Consider the following 14,443-nt stretch of genomic DNA (forward strand, 5'->3'; position numbering starts at 1 on the left):
CTTGTAACATTTTCATAAAGAAAGGATGGTACCATTGTCTTATTCACTTTGTAGACCCCAACTCTTTATAAAAACAAAACTGAACGTTCATGTGTCAAGTATTGCAATTTCCTGAGCTTTATGATCCTCTCCAGGAAAAAAATGCTAATTTTAATAGCATTAATAGGGAAAAAATATAGTAAGCTTTTATTTAAAATTGTTTCCTTTCATGTTTACAGATATGTATCTCTGTGTAGCCGAAGATTCCTGAATTTAGTTGTTGACATTGTTAAATGGGTCATATTTAGCTAAGATTTGAAACACAAATGTAGCAGTTCTAATGTGCTTGTTTAGTAGTAAATACTTGGTAATGTATTTTGTACGTTTACACTGTGACTGGGATAAAATCTCGAGAGACTTGGTTATTAGAAGTCCAGGCTAGGGAATGTTTTAGTGATAAAGCCTGGGTGAATACACACAGAAGCATCACCTGGTTAACCTTTCCTCAACAGGTATAAAATCCAGATGAAATAGAAAAATTGGGGCAAATTATAACTGTTGTTAGAAGTGCTATGCTAGTATGCTCTATCTCATCGCTTCCCTAGTAAGTTCTCAAAGCAACTGGAAATGAGAGGAAAGCTTGGCTTCTTTATTTCGGGTCAGTCACCTGTGTTGCTTTCCAGGAATGACTAAAATTCCAGGTATCTGGCCTTTGCTCCTTCAAAGCTGAGGGCAAGGGATAAGAACAAGAACACATCTTCTATCAACTTTTGCAAAGTCCAGTTCCACATTCCCAAATGGTGCCCCAAAGTCTCCAATCTTCTCCTAAACCTTCAGTCATCTTGTCTTCCAGTACTTGCAGAGCCTCAGTGGCAGACCACTCTTCCTGAGATGACCTCAGACAGGAGCATTGTTTCACCTGAGCCAGGTCATCTCCTCCAAGTGATAGCACCTTGTCTAGGGTGTATATATATATATATATATATATATATATATTCTTTCTTCTTTATTCATTCATTCATTCATATTTACTTATTTATTTTTTTGTCTAGAGTATCTTCAAAGATTGCAGCGATCAGCTAGGCCACAGTTAGACCAAACCTTGTTAAAGATACCTACCCTGCCCCAGGTTTCTCTCTGACCAAACCCAAAGCTCATGCCCGTACTCCAAAGATTGTCTAAATATTTACTTTGTCTTTGTCTTTGCTTGCTCTGATTTGTGCCGGCTACTGCTGTATTGAGATCCTAAGTCTCACCTCTGGCCAAGGACTCTGGATACACAGTGATAACTGGAATTGACTAACTCATCTAAAATAATTAAGATTTTATATTAAAAGCCAATTTCTATAAAAACAAAAGGTTTAAAAATCTTGTGCAAGGTGTGTGATCTCAAAATTACCATCAATTAGAGAGTAAGAACTTTTTAAAAATAATTTTAGTAACTTAAATTGCCTCCGAGTTCTCAATGCATCTTGCATTTTCATCTTTGATTAAAAAAATAGCTGTTTTATTTAGTGGTGATGTAAGTAATTTAATCTCAGTTAGTTTACTAACACCATCATGAAATTCAAAATATATTATTTTTAAACTGATCACCAATGTTGAGTAATTAGTTTCTGAGGTTTTTTAGAAAATTTAAGGTTGTTAACTGTTCTCTTGAACCAAGGAATTGGTAATATAGAGGACACCATAAAAAGATAAGCTGGAATACTAAAAACATTCTCAATTCAGTATCTCCCATAAATGTATTCTTAATTTCATTATTATGCTTTAATAGGAAGAAAATATGCAGTAAAATTATCACTTATTTACTCATCAACATTTATTAAACAGTTATGACTCTGGAAAATCTAAATCCAGCAGGTAAGAAATGTTCTAACTATATGTTCTAGCCTGAAAACAAGAAAGCTGGACCGTAGGTAGCCAAGACTAATATTTAGAATGATATTTTAAAGTTAATTGATATGTTGAGATATAGGAAAGCTGAAGACTTTAGAAGACAAGGGCTTGATAGAGCCGTTAAATTCAACCTCGAGTTTCTATCTTCATTTCTACATTTATTCATTCTCCAAATTGCTAAGATGCCACTGGCACCTCATTGCCCAAGGTGATGGGGTGCGTTATTTTCAGCATCCTCTTAGGAGTTTGTTTTCCTCTCCCAGGCACCTCCCCATTGAGTCTCCCATCCTGAAAATCCCATCCAGAGTATTGCTCCCTTTATGTCTTTTCTTGCTCTTTCCCCATTTGGTAAATCTGGTCTCTGTAGGAAAAACAGCAGCCATTTCACTTTAAAAGGAAATCTATTTTAAGTAACAGCAGCTTGGGGAAAGTGTGCAGACTTTAATCCTTCCTCCTCTTTTCTTGAACAATGCTAGTTGGCATGCAGTCAGCAGGAAAGTGAACCTGGAGCTTTCAGAGAAACATTCTCAGCAGAAAGTCGTGGCCCATTATGATGGGAACAAAGGCAATTCCCTTGGAATCATTTTCTAGGAAAGCATGTTATAGCACTGTGACTTTATTGCAAAAGAAGGAATGGCAAAAGAAGAAAAATAGAGTGAGGAAAATGAAAAAGGGAATATAAAGTAAAAAGAAAACAACACTCAGATAGATAGGAAATAATAAAGTATTTCTCTGTTTCTCACAATTGAAGTGTTATTTTGACAACCTACTTTTGGTCGCATTTGTTGGTTTGACCACACCATTCAGTGTTTATTTTAACAAGCTATTGCTATTACTGTGTTTCCTTTGGATATGCCCATCTATTTAATATGTTAAGAGGAGAGAAATGCTTCCAGAGCATGAGAAATCTGCTTCTCATTCGGCGTCATTTCCTTAAGGGTTAGCCATCAGTGGTGGTTAAGAAAACCCTCATTTCTGAGCAGCTCTTTAATGGTGTCTTCATTTAGTTAGTGCCATCTGAAATAGCTGTGTCACAGTTGGCAGTCACAGCTGGCTGTCTTCTTGGTGTTTAGCTTCTTGTTTGTTCTGGGTTTTGGTTATATCTTTTTAAAAAGTCACATAGAAAAACTGTCTCCATATTTTGGTGTTGCTGTTGAGCATGTATGTTCGTTGTTGATTTCTATATGTCTTAAAGTTTCCAAATTGATGCCGGTTGTTTAATCTAGCACGTGGGAGGCAGGCAGGTATCTGTGAGTTCAAGGCCAGTCTAACAAGAGTTAGTTTCTAGACAGGCTCCAAAGCTACACAGAAACCCTGTCTCCAAAACAAAGACAAAAACAAAGAAACAAACAAAGTTTCCAAATTGATAACATCATCATCCTAGGTTGTCATTGGGATATTGTATATCCCTTTCCTAATGCTTCTCAGCTTAGTGTTTTGGGAAATGTTTTCTGGTTTTGAATAAGCAGTGTCCACACATAGATGTGTGTGTGTGTGTGTATGTGTGCGTGTGCGTGTGCGTGTGTGTGTGTGTGTGTGTGTGTATACCTTCAATTTCAATTACATTTACTTTCAAAGCATTAAGTAGACATTTACGTTTCACTCTCTTATAAAGCGTCTGTGTAGGGGGAGCAAGGCATAATATAACTTGTCCCTTCCAAACAGTAGTTTTATGTTGCTTGCTCAAATTAAGTTTTCCACTGTCATTATATTTTTAAGGCTGGGACATTTAGCAAGGGGATGTTATTTTGAAAGATATTTAAGTACATATTTCTTGAGATTTTTATACAACTAGTGTATATTACTATGTACTGTGATTATAGGATGTATTTAATGTCTAGTTATTGAGTTCTTCCATTATGTGAATATAGGATGTGATTCCCAGAAGAAAGTCCTAATGCATTGCAGTAGCACACCAAGCTGGCAGTGTTGTGTTTCTATTATTACTAAAGGCTTCCCACGGAAAACGGTCCTGGTGTGTGTGTGTGTGTGTGTCTGTGTGTCTGTGTGTGTGTGTGTAGTTTTCAGCTTCTCATATTTAGCTAATGTATAAAGGATGGATGATGAGAATGACACTATTCTCCATACCATTAATTCTGATGTAATCAGTTTCCTTCGTATGAATGTTCCTACCAATGAGTCCCTATTTCTGTTCATCTTCTTTAGGTCACAGAATACAATGATTGTAGTTGGTTGTTTTGTTTTGTTTATTTGTTTGCTTGTTTTTAATCCTCTTTGGAGGCCAGCCACCCAGCACACAAATAAATAGCCCGAGACCTTTTCTTACTTATGCATGTCTAGCCTTAGTCTGGTTTGTTTCTAACCAGCCTTTCTAAATTAACTTCTTTCTCTTTATATTTTGTATCTGGACTTTTCACCTGTCTCTAGTCGATAAGTCTTTCTTCCCTTCTTACTCTATGGCTGGCTGTGTGGCTAGGTAGTTGGTCACTGGCATCCTCCTCTCCTTCTTTTCTTTCCAGCCTATATTTCTCCTATTTTTTCTCTCTGCCTGGCAGTCTTGCCTATCCCTTTCCTGCCTAGCTATTGGCTGTTCAGCTCTTTATTAGACTAATCAAGTGTTTAAAGCAGCAAGGAAACATCTTTACAGAGTTAAACAAATGCAATATAAAAGAATGCAACATATCTTTGCATCATTAAACAAATGTTCCACAGCATAAACAAATGTAACACATCTTAAGATAATATTCCACAACAAATTACTATATGTAGATCGTGTGGGCAGAGCAAAGGATGAATAAAAAATTTGAGTCTAGGTGACTAGGCACATGGAAACACCCCAATACGCCTTAGTGTGAGGCGATGTTAGGCACTTCTCATCCGCTACTGTCTGTTTGCTAGGCTGTTCATTCACATTTATTCCGGAAGGATTCATATAATTACTTAGCACTTATATAGAACAGACAAAGCAAACTAGCATCTATTTTATGACAGTGGTGTGTGTGTATGTGTGTGCATGTGTGTGTATGTGTACATGTGTGTGAATATCAGATGTAAACTATTCAGGAGTCAGTTTTCTCCTTCTACTGTGAGTTCCAGATATCCAATATGCAAATGACGTCATTAGGCCCAGCTGGAAATTGTGCCATCTTATTGGGCCCCAACATGAAAAAAAAAGATTTTAATTACAAACACCTAACAAAAAGTTCAACTTCCATGAAAAACAAACAAAAAAACTTTATTCAAGAAAGATAGATGATGAAATATTTGGTTTTAAGTGGTGCCCTGACTTCTTTTAAAGTGACAGTAGTGGAATTTATTCTTTGAACATTTCCCACGTGTACATAATCAATTCTGATCCAGTAGCTCCCACCTACTCTCATCTCACCCTCTATGCCATCTCTTGCCATCATACCTTCGAGTATTGTGTTGGGGTTTGCTGGATTTAATCAGTGTTATCGGTGTCACCAAGAGCTGGCACTCAGCCGATGGAGCCTGCTGGGTACACAGCCAAAAATAAAGGCTGCCCCTCCTTTATTATCAGTTAGTAGCTATGATTCAGCAGACGGCTAGAGTCCTAACTGATGAATGACAGTTGAAAGGGCCAGCTTACTTAGACCCATTGCAGGCAGCGAGGGCTGCTTAGGACCATAGCAGCAGCACTGGGGTCATAGTCAGCAGAGGACATACCACAGCCCTATTCCTCATCCTCTGGCTCTTCTGTTCTTTCTGCTCCTTCTTCTACAATCTTTAAATTTCAATATTTTTATACTGTTGATGGATTTATTTTGACAAATAAAGAAAAACAGAAATTAAAGACATTTTAATCCAGATAATTTTTTATATTATTAATTTCCAACATTTGAAAATGTTTGTAACATTTTCGGTAATTGTAAAGACTTTAAGAAACAGCATGAGCCAGGTGGTGGTGGCACACACCTTTAATCCCAGCACTTGAGAGGTAGAGGCAGGTGGATCTCAGCCAGCCTGGTCTACAAGAGCTAATTCCAGAACAGGCACCAAAGCTGCACAGAGAAACCCTGTCTTGAAAAACAAAACAAAACAAAACAAAACAAAAAAGAAGAAACAGCAAGATCTGAAATTAGCCTGTCATCATATTTGACACTTAAATATTAACTCGTGTAATTATTCCAATGGACTGTTCCTCCATCCCTTCATAGGCGACAACAGAGGGAAACAGCTTAAGCAACTGGAGTAGCCCTAGACAGTAGCGTTATCTGTTTGCTTTAATATTTGTGAAACAAATACTTCAGGACATATAACTCGAAGAAGAGCATGCTTCTCAGTCCTTGGATGGACAGCCAACACTTCATCCTCATGACTGAGGGTAGACTCTTCCTGGCTCTTTAGGCGTTTGTCAAATCTGATCTAATCCCTGGATCACATACTTTGTTCTGTTGTAATTTAGGCTCAAAAGATTCTTGATTCAAGGGTTCTAATCATTTTCTCTCCCTTCCTCTCCATAACATTCAAATTTATCTCTTTTATTCTGTATTGATGAAATCATTTATTCTCTATTGACAAAATTGGTAGGTATATTGAATTATCAGGTTCATATAACATTTGACATAGCTGGTGTCTTACATCCCATGACTCACTTGAGAATTTTCACATTCTAACATATGCCTTCCTTCAAAATCAGAGCCAGAAACACAGGTGCTCCCGTATTTGACTTCATGCTAGTTTATCCTGTAACACTGATTTCTCCAGTATGAGTAGTCGGAATGCAACATAAGAGTGATTCTATTCTTTTTTTCCAACTTTTTGGATTTCATTTTGGGATTAAAGGATGTGGTTAGACACTTTCATTTAACTTTGGCATCTAAATTTTACAGTTATGAAACTAACTAAATTTCATAACTAAATTTCTACAGTTATGAAAAATTGTGCAGAGCACATTGATTCAGAGCATTTCAAGAGTAAGAAAATTTTCTTGAAAGTTTTTATAATTGTCAGTTTTCTTTGGCTTCAAACGAAGCTTAGAGGCAATTTCTACAGCGCTTGATGAAGGCATGCTAAGTGTGTGCAGAGCAGGTATGCAATGTTAAAAGTATGTGTGACAATGCAGTGTGACAAGGATGAAAGAGACCCTTAGCATCAGGAAAGGATGTGTAGGGTGTCACAAAGCGGAGACTCCAGAAAAATTTTTGCCAATAAGTTACTCAGGTAAACAGTAGATAAATGCATTTTCTAGGCTTGTAGAAAACATTTTGATTATTCAAAATCAAACCAGGTCCTATTGAGATGACTCAGTATCTGCCATGTGAGCATGAACATCCTAGCCAGATCTCCAGAACCTGCATACAGAGGTGAGCTCTGCCTTCACCTGTAACCCAGCAAGGTGGTGGCAGAGACAGGACAAGCTCTCTGCCCCAATCAGAGTCTCTACTTCAAAAAATATGCCAGAAATTTATTGGACAAGATACTTTCTTGCCTACACACACACAAGAACATGCAAAATATACACGTGTGTCTAGGAACATGTCCACATATATCACTTGCAGCAACAGCAGTCATTTCCCTGATAAAAAGTTTTTCATGATTGTGCAAAGCTGTGAAAGAGATAATGCTTCTCTGTCACTGAACATGTATTTTTGGTATTTTGTAGTGTCAGATATGATTTTTATGCTATTATCTCAGGTCAGTAACAAGAACAGAATGTAGAACTGTATTCTTTCTCTGTAACCCACTTCATGCTGTAAAACACACATAATGGTACTCTGTCCTATTACTGACTCATGGAGCACTAATGTCAATCAATGCATTTCCAACATTGTTAAAAAGACTGAAGATTAGAATTCATGTTGTTCCCATGACCATGAAATCAGACTATGATTAGTGCAGTATTCTCCTGGTAAACATTCAATTTCAGTCTGTTTTGGTAAAGTTTGTAGCGTGGTATATAAGGTAAGACATGCCGCTGTTCTCAGCAGGAATGCTATGCTCAGGAGCACACCCAAGCCTGGATGGCTAGAACCAGAGGCCCTGGCTTTCCCTTATGAGTCATTATATATGGTAAAGTCAATACGGAACATTGAAATATGGGGCTGGAGAGAAGGCCCAGCTGTGTAGACAATCTACTGCTCTGGAAGAGGAGCAGAATTTGGTTTCTAGTGCCCACTACAGATGGCTCACAACAGCCTAAAACTCCAGTTGCAGGGTATCTGAAATGTCTGGTCTATGTAGACACATTCATGTGCTCACACGCAAAAGCACATACATGCATATATACATACATGCATACATACACATAATATCAATGAAATAAATCTTCAAAAAGAAACACTGTGTGAGTTTGAGGCCATTCTGGTCTACAGAGTTATTTCCAGGACAAGTCGGTCTGTTACACAGAGAAAACCTGTTTTTAAAAAGAAAGACTGAATTCTGACAAATATTGTGTTTCTGTTACTTTTTAAAATAAATTTCTCATCACTACTGTTGCTTATATAGACTGGTTATAAACTCAGACTTTGCCTTAAGCTTGTAAACAGTGAACAGATTACTTGTAAATGCAAAAGAGATTTTAAAGGAAGAAACCGAGTCATATGTATCTATATTCTTGTTTTTCTGGTGAAAGCCAACAGCCAAAGAACTCAAGAGGGGTAAATAAATCTTTGTAATTTTATCAAAATTTTTTTCTGTCATTTACAAATTGTAAATTTAAAGATAAAATTCTAGTTTATGGCTCATCTTCGTGCTTATGTTTCCTTGAGGTACACCAGTTACTGTCAGATAATACTATTATTTTTCCCATTATATTTTTGTATTTTTTCCTATGATATATTTTTTTGTGTTTTTCTATTATAAAAATACATGAATATCAGCAATCTATGCAAATAAGAACTGGATCTTTAAGACTAAAAGAACTAGCTTTCTTTTTTCAACATTTGACAATATAACTTTTGATGACCTGGAACTTGCTACATGGACCAGGCTGGCTTTAAACTCACAGAGACCTATCTGCCTCTGCCATCCCAGTGCTGGGATTGAAGGTACAAATCATCATAATTACTCAGTCTGAAATGATTTATTTAAATCTCCCTGTTAAGTTGTGTATAGTGATGCATAGCTGAAATCCCAGAACTTGGGAGAAAGAACAAGAAATGCGCCAAGTTCAGGTTGGTTGGGCTACACAGAGGATAATCACGTCTTCCTTTTTTTTTTTTTTTTTTTTTTTTTTTTTTTTTTTTTGCTTTTTTTAGTTTGTTTGCTGTTTGTTGTTTGTTTGTTTGATTGTTTGGGATAGGGTTTCTCTGTAGCTTTGAAGCCTGTCCTGGAACTCACCCTGTAGACCAGGTTGGTCTCAAACTCACTGATATCCACCTGCCTTTGCCTTTCAGCCCACAGTACAGGAATTAAAGGCTTGCGCCACCACCTGTTGGCTAGTGTAACCATTTCTTAAGTGAATAAAAATAATGAATAAATATTTAGCATAACTGATGTCAGATGGCAGGTAGTGATTCTCTCTACCTAGGAGAGAGAGAGAGAGAGAGAGAGAGAGAGAGAGAGAGAGAGAGAGAGAGAGGAAAAAACCAGGAGAAAGAGGGAAAGAAAGAGGAAAGAGTCCCTCATTTTATTATCCACCATTTTGTATTTACTGGGATCACACATTATTTGTAATCTTGACATTAGCTTCCTGATGTAGATATTACTCGATTTTATGTCCTAACTCAACTGTACAACACAGATTCTGATGCAGTTCTTTCCCCTATTACACAATAGATACTGCTTAAAGTGCTTACATTTTTATTATATGTCTCTAAGAAAAACAGAGAAAGAACACTAAACAGAAATCAAAAAAAAAAAAAAAAAAGACAGAACAGAAACATTGCCTCTGAAACATGCCATGTTGATAATACTGCCAACACTCAGGGAAACAGTCAATATCCAAACTGGAACAAAGCCATGTGTTGTGAAGCAGTTTAGTAACAGGACTTTGGAAGAAAGCATGTGAGCTCACTTCATAGTAAAACAGGTCCTGCAAGGCCAGGTAACTCAGGAAGCCGAATGGTAATTATTCACAGAAGAAAGCCGGTAGTGTACTGTTACAATACTACTGTAGCAAGTCAGAAGGTCACAAGGCTTGCAAGGTAGCTGACACAACCCGAAACTGCTGGGCCCCTGTACAAAGAAAGAATAAAATGGGAGAGAAGGAAGCTGGTTTTTCTAACTTGTCTATGCAAGGTAAGTGCCAACAGCCTTTGAAATGTTCTCAGTCAGAAACTTCAGCAGTGTTAGCTCTGTGCGTGCGTGTTTCCGCGCGCATGTGCTTCCTCGCATGCTGCCACCGCTGAGTTTTGAGGTATTTTCGGGTTGGGGAGAGAGGTGGGAATGTTACTAATGTGGAAGATGGGTATTGTCGTCGCCGCGCTCACTCCTTTAACAATAGTAGAAAGTAGATAATGCCTGATAATCCCTGTGAAGCTGGAGACTTGGTGCATTGGGCTGCAGTGGGTTTTCAGGGGTGCTCTCCCCAGCACTGGCAGAATAGTTACTTTTGTGTGCACACGTGGATGTTTTGTTTGTAATCAGGCACTGTCATCGCTATCACTTAGGTTTACAAGTTAAGTGTCCTTGTAATCAATGTAACTCCACTCTTTAGAAGAAGGAAAGCAGTCTCGGAGGGCCAGCTTATCAGCTGGAGGAGTGGTTTATTTTACAGGTCTTACTTCATCAGATACCTTTGCCCTTTGAAGGGTTTGCTTTATTGACTTTGACTAGAGTAGGCAGCCAGGCTTAATTGTTGGAAACACAGGGTGGCTCACACATTTCCTTATTTGTATGTATGTATGTATGTATGTATGTATCTATCTATCTATGTTTGTATGTATTGTGTGTGTGAAGCTCTTTTCTCAGAAAGTAAATCAATAAATATTCTCCTAGTATGTTTTGCAATGTTTTATTATTCTACTCTGGAAAATTACTTACTAGCTTTATAAAATAAAATTTTCATCAGGAAATATTTTTTAAATGTATTTGATAATTGCTTTTGGTTTATGTTATTCCTCTGAAATTATAAAAAAAACTTTGTCACCAAAAAATTGTAAAATATTGAACTGTTTATTCAAATGAATTCATCAAATGGCCAGGGTGGTGGTGCAGCCTTTAATCCCAGCACTCAGGAGACAGAGGCAGGTGGATCTCTGTGAGTTCGAGGCCAGCCTGGGCTACAGAGAGAGTTCTAGGACAAGGATAGCCAGGGCTATACAGAAAAACCTTGCCTCAGAAAATAAGATAGATGTACATCTGTGAAATATAGCATAGTTGTGAGCAAAAACCAGATGCTTTAGGACAGTTTGGTAACCAAAGTCGATCATCCAATCACAGATGAAGCCTTTGGCTACTTCATCTTCACAATAGTTGCTATAAAATTGCCGAATCTTATTTTTAAATCTCCATTTCTTGTCTAAAATACCTTTTGGAAAACTGTGGGAAATTCTATTATTAAAAAAAATCCTCTTAATTATAATTAATAAAAAATATGTGATGAATCTAATAAAATTAAAAGGCTCATTTGCCAAAAAGTTTCATTTACAATGATTATGTGAATAATTAATTTGAATTAATTTTAACTTTAAGTAGTAGAATGCCTTGGAAAAGTATGAGAGAGGCACCTAGAACATTGTAATTGTAAGAACATTTCATAAATTGATTCTCTGAAGAAAATGTATATATGACTGCTGGCGTCTGATAGTCCCTTGTAGGTTATGCTGGTGCAGGCCACAGTTGAAGATAAATGTAAGAGGAAACAAACCTCTCCCACAGAGTGACCATCTCAGTGTGTGGAGAGAGCATCCTCGTGTCTGCGTCCTAGCATGGGAATGGGGGCTGCTTGCTGCTGTCCCCTTTTTTCTCACGCTTTCATGCTGTGTTTCTGACAGTCTTTCCCCTTCCCCTGTTATACGTATACAGGCTGTTCAGAGGTCACCTTGGCAGGTCTACCCAGTTCAGACCTGCGGTTTTTGGAGTGTTGGCATGCTGTCATTTCAGTCTGTGTCACATTAAAATAAACAGAAACTATTGAGAGATTTGGGGAAACAAAGGAAGTCAGTGGTTTTACACAATTTCTAGATTATTTATAATATAAAGAAAATTAATGTCAGGTCCATGTCTCTTTTTATTTATGTGTATAAAGATAAGGTGTTTTGATAAGTTCGCTTACTACCTAAACAATCAATACAACCCAAAATCTTCCTTTATATAATATACTAATATTGCTGTGTTGTCAATTTCCTACCCAGTCCTATATCTGAAACTGGATTTCAAAAATGATCAAAATGAATGAAATAAAGTATTTTAAAAGATTGATTTTGTCTTTTACTTAACAGCATATATTTTTAAGACTATTCTGAGCTGGTCAGGGTGACTCACATTTGTAACCCTAGCCCTAGGGAGATGAGGTAGGAGGTGTGCCAAGAGTTTACACTAGCCAGTACTACAAAGTGCGTACCGAGATAGCCTAAGTTATGGTGTGACACCCAGTTTCAAAAGAAAGAAAGAGAACAAAAGAAGGAAAAATTAAAACTCTGAAGTTACTTGAAAATGGGTGTTTTTTAAAATTTGAAATACTATGTTCAGATATTGTTCTTCATACATGAACTACTATGTTCAGATATTGTTCTTCATACATGAAATTCTTAGCTGAAGGACAAATGTTTGTCTTTGGGAATCTTATTTACTTATTACTGGAGCCTTTCATGTGCCTTTCAGCAATGATTTTCTAAAGATGTTTATGCAGACATTTGATATGCTGGGCCATCTCTAGGCAGAAATTGGGGGGCATTATGTTATAAATATATGGCCAAAATGTGTTGGTCATAATGTATCTGTGACAGAAGACAGCCCCTGTTGGGAGGTATCAGTGTCATGAGCTTTCTGCTCTCTTGCATAGGTTCATACAGCTCTAGGCAAGGCAGACGTGAACAGTTGCTGTTCTGTTGCCCTTCTACATTCTGCCATGAGAAGATGCAGCAAGAACTTCCCTGGCAGATGCTGACAGATCATGGACTTTCTATTCTTCAGAATTCTGAAAGTAAAATGGCGCTGATTACAAATTCCCAGCCTATCTCATTTTATTAGGGCAGCACAAAGTAGCCTGTGTCAAGGGTTAGCCATAGATATAGCAGAGTCTTCATTTTGCTGGTATTGTGTGTGTATGTGTATATATATAAAATAGTACTGATATATATATATATATATTACTTTATATATATGCACAAAATAGTATATCTATAAAATAATGTGTATATAGTACACATATGTGTGTGCATACATACATATATACCACATGTTCAAATCATATACATACATATATCTATCACATGTAAAATCACATACATACACATTTGACATAGTCAAGCACCTGGTTGTACATGTTCTTCTTACTGAAGCTCAGGCACTATTGATCTCTCGTAGTTCAACAGCATGGAATACTGGACTTTCATATATCAACAGCATGGGAAACTGGTCTTTTATAGTTAAGTTAATCTATTTCTATGTCCAGTTTAATATAAAAGGATTTTAATTATGTTTCCAAAAAGGAAAAGCAATTTCTTTTGAGTCTCCATGTCAGAGTGACTAGACAGAGAATTTAAAATAAGAATTTTTTGATAGAAGTTCATCATATTTCCAGGTTCAAGTGTGACTTGCGTAGGTTAAGACAAAGTACCCACTATGAATAGCATACATAAATAGTGGGTCATAAAGAACAGGCATGTGCTCTCTACGCCTTGCCACTTGCTGAGGAAGGGAAAAACCAATTCTAGCACATTGTGCATAACCCTGTAGGTCTGCCCGTTGCTCTGCAGTGCAGGTAGGAGCCATTTTTCAGGTGACTGGACAAGGTGCAGCTCCCTTCCCGAGTCCCTGAAAGCTGTTGTAGTCCAGGATTCCCTGTTATCTTTTCCTCCATGGGTGACTTAGAATTTCTGCCTCTCCACATATCTTGCTACCAAGAAAACTTCAAGAAAAACTGTGAAGAAGACAAAGGATGTGTGATCACCAAGTTTCTGGGCCTCTCTTGATCACGCCTTCCTCTGAACTCAGCCCTTGTAAACTTCTTTCTTTCCTAAGTTGTTTCTCAGGCTTTATCCTTAGGTAGACGTTTCCAAGTCTCCCTTTAAAGGGCACAGCATGTTAATTCACCCCAGAGATGGCTGAGTAAAACATTGCCTAGTTTTGAGCACACACAATGTCTTCAAGACACATCAAGAGCAATATCTGTGCCCTTCTACAGATACTGATTTCACCAGTTCCTCGCTTCGCAGCAGTGTGGGTCCTGTGGAAGTTTGGGGTACCAGTTCTCCTCCCTGCCTCAGTTCCTTCTTGTTCTGTAGTTCTAGGAAACAATTATTTACAGTCTACAAAAGCATTGGGATCAGCAGGGAAGAAAAGACAAGCCAAAACACTGTTCTGAGTCAGGAGGAATTGGCTAGGCCCTATGGAAGACAGTGCAGCTCTGGCGAGCAGACAGCAGGAGTGGTTGCCAGCACACTAGAGGAGAATTGGCTTGCAGGGGAAAGCCAAAAGTGCTATGGAACTCTAACACTGTCAGGCAAGGGAGAACTGGGAAGACACAGAGTTCCAT

At 37.7% G+C, this 14,443-nt stretch overlaps 1 protein-coding gene across 2 annotated transcripts in view; it reads left to right on the top strand.

The window, feature by feature from the left end:
• The window catches only part of Naaladl2 (N-acetylated alpha-linked acidic dipeptidase like 2), a 911,861-nt gene that overhangs the window by 46,373 nt on the left and 851,045 nt on the right, over nucleotides 1-14,443 (top strand). The window contains exon 1 of one of the 2 annotated variants that reach the window (XM_087899633.1): nucleotides 9,794-10,041. The exons of the other annotated variant lie outside the window; for it this stretch is intronic. Coding sequence (XP_087755759.1) covers nucleotides 9,999-10,041 — 43 coding nt within the window. The 5' untranslated portion in view covers nucleotides 9,794-9,998. Of the gene's footprint in view, nucleotides 1-9,793; nucleotides 10,042-14,443 lie in introns of those variants that run through there. 2 annotated transcript variants of the gene reach the window in all.

Source organism: Myodes glareolus, chromosome 20 (genome assembly GCF_982192425.1).
Source record: "Myodes glareolus chromosome 20, mMyoGla1.1, whole genome shotgun sequence".
Taxonomy (NCBI): Eukaryota; Metazoa; Chordata; class Mammalia; order Rodentia; family Cricetidae; genus Myodes; species Myodes glareolus.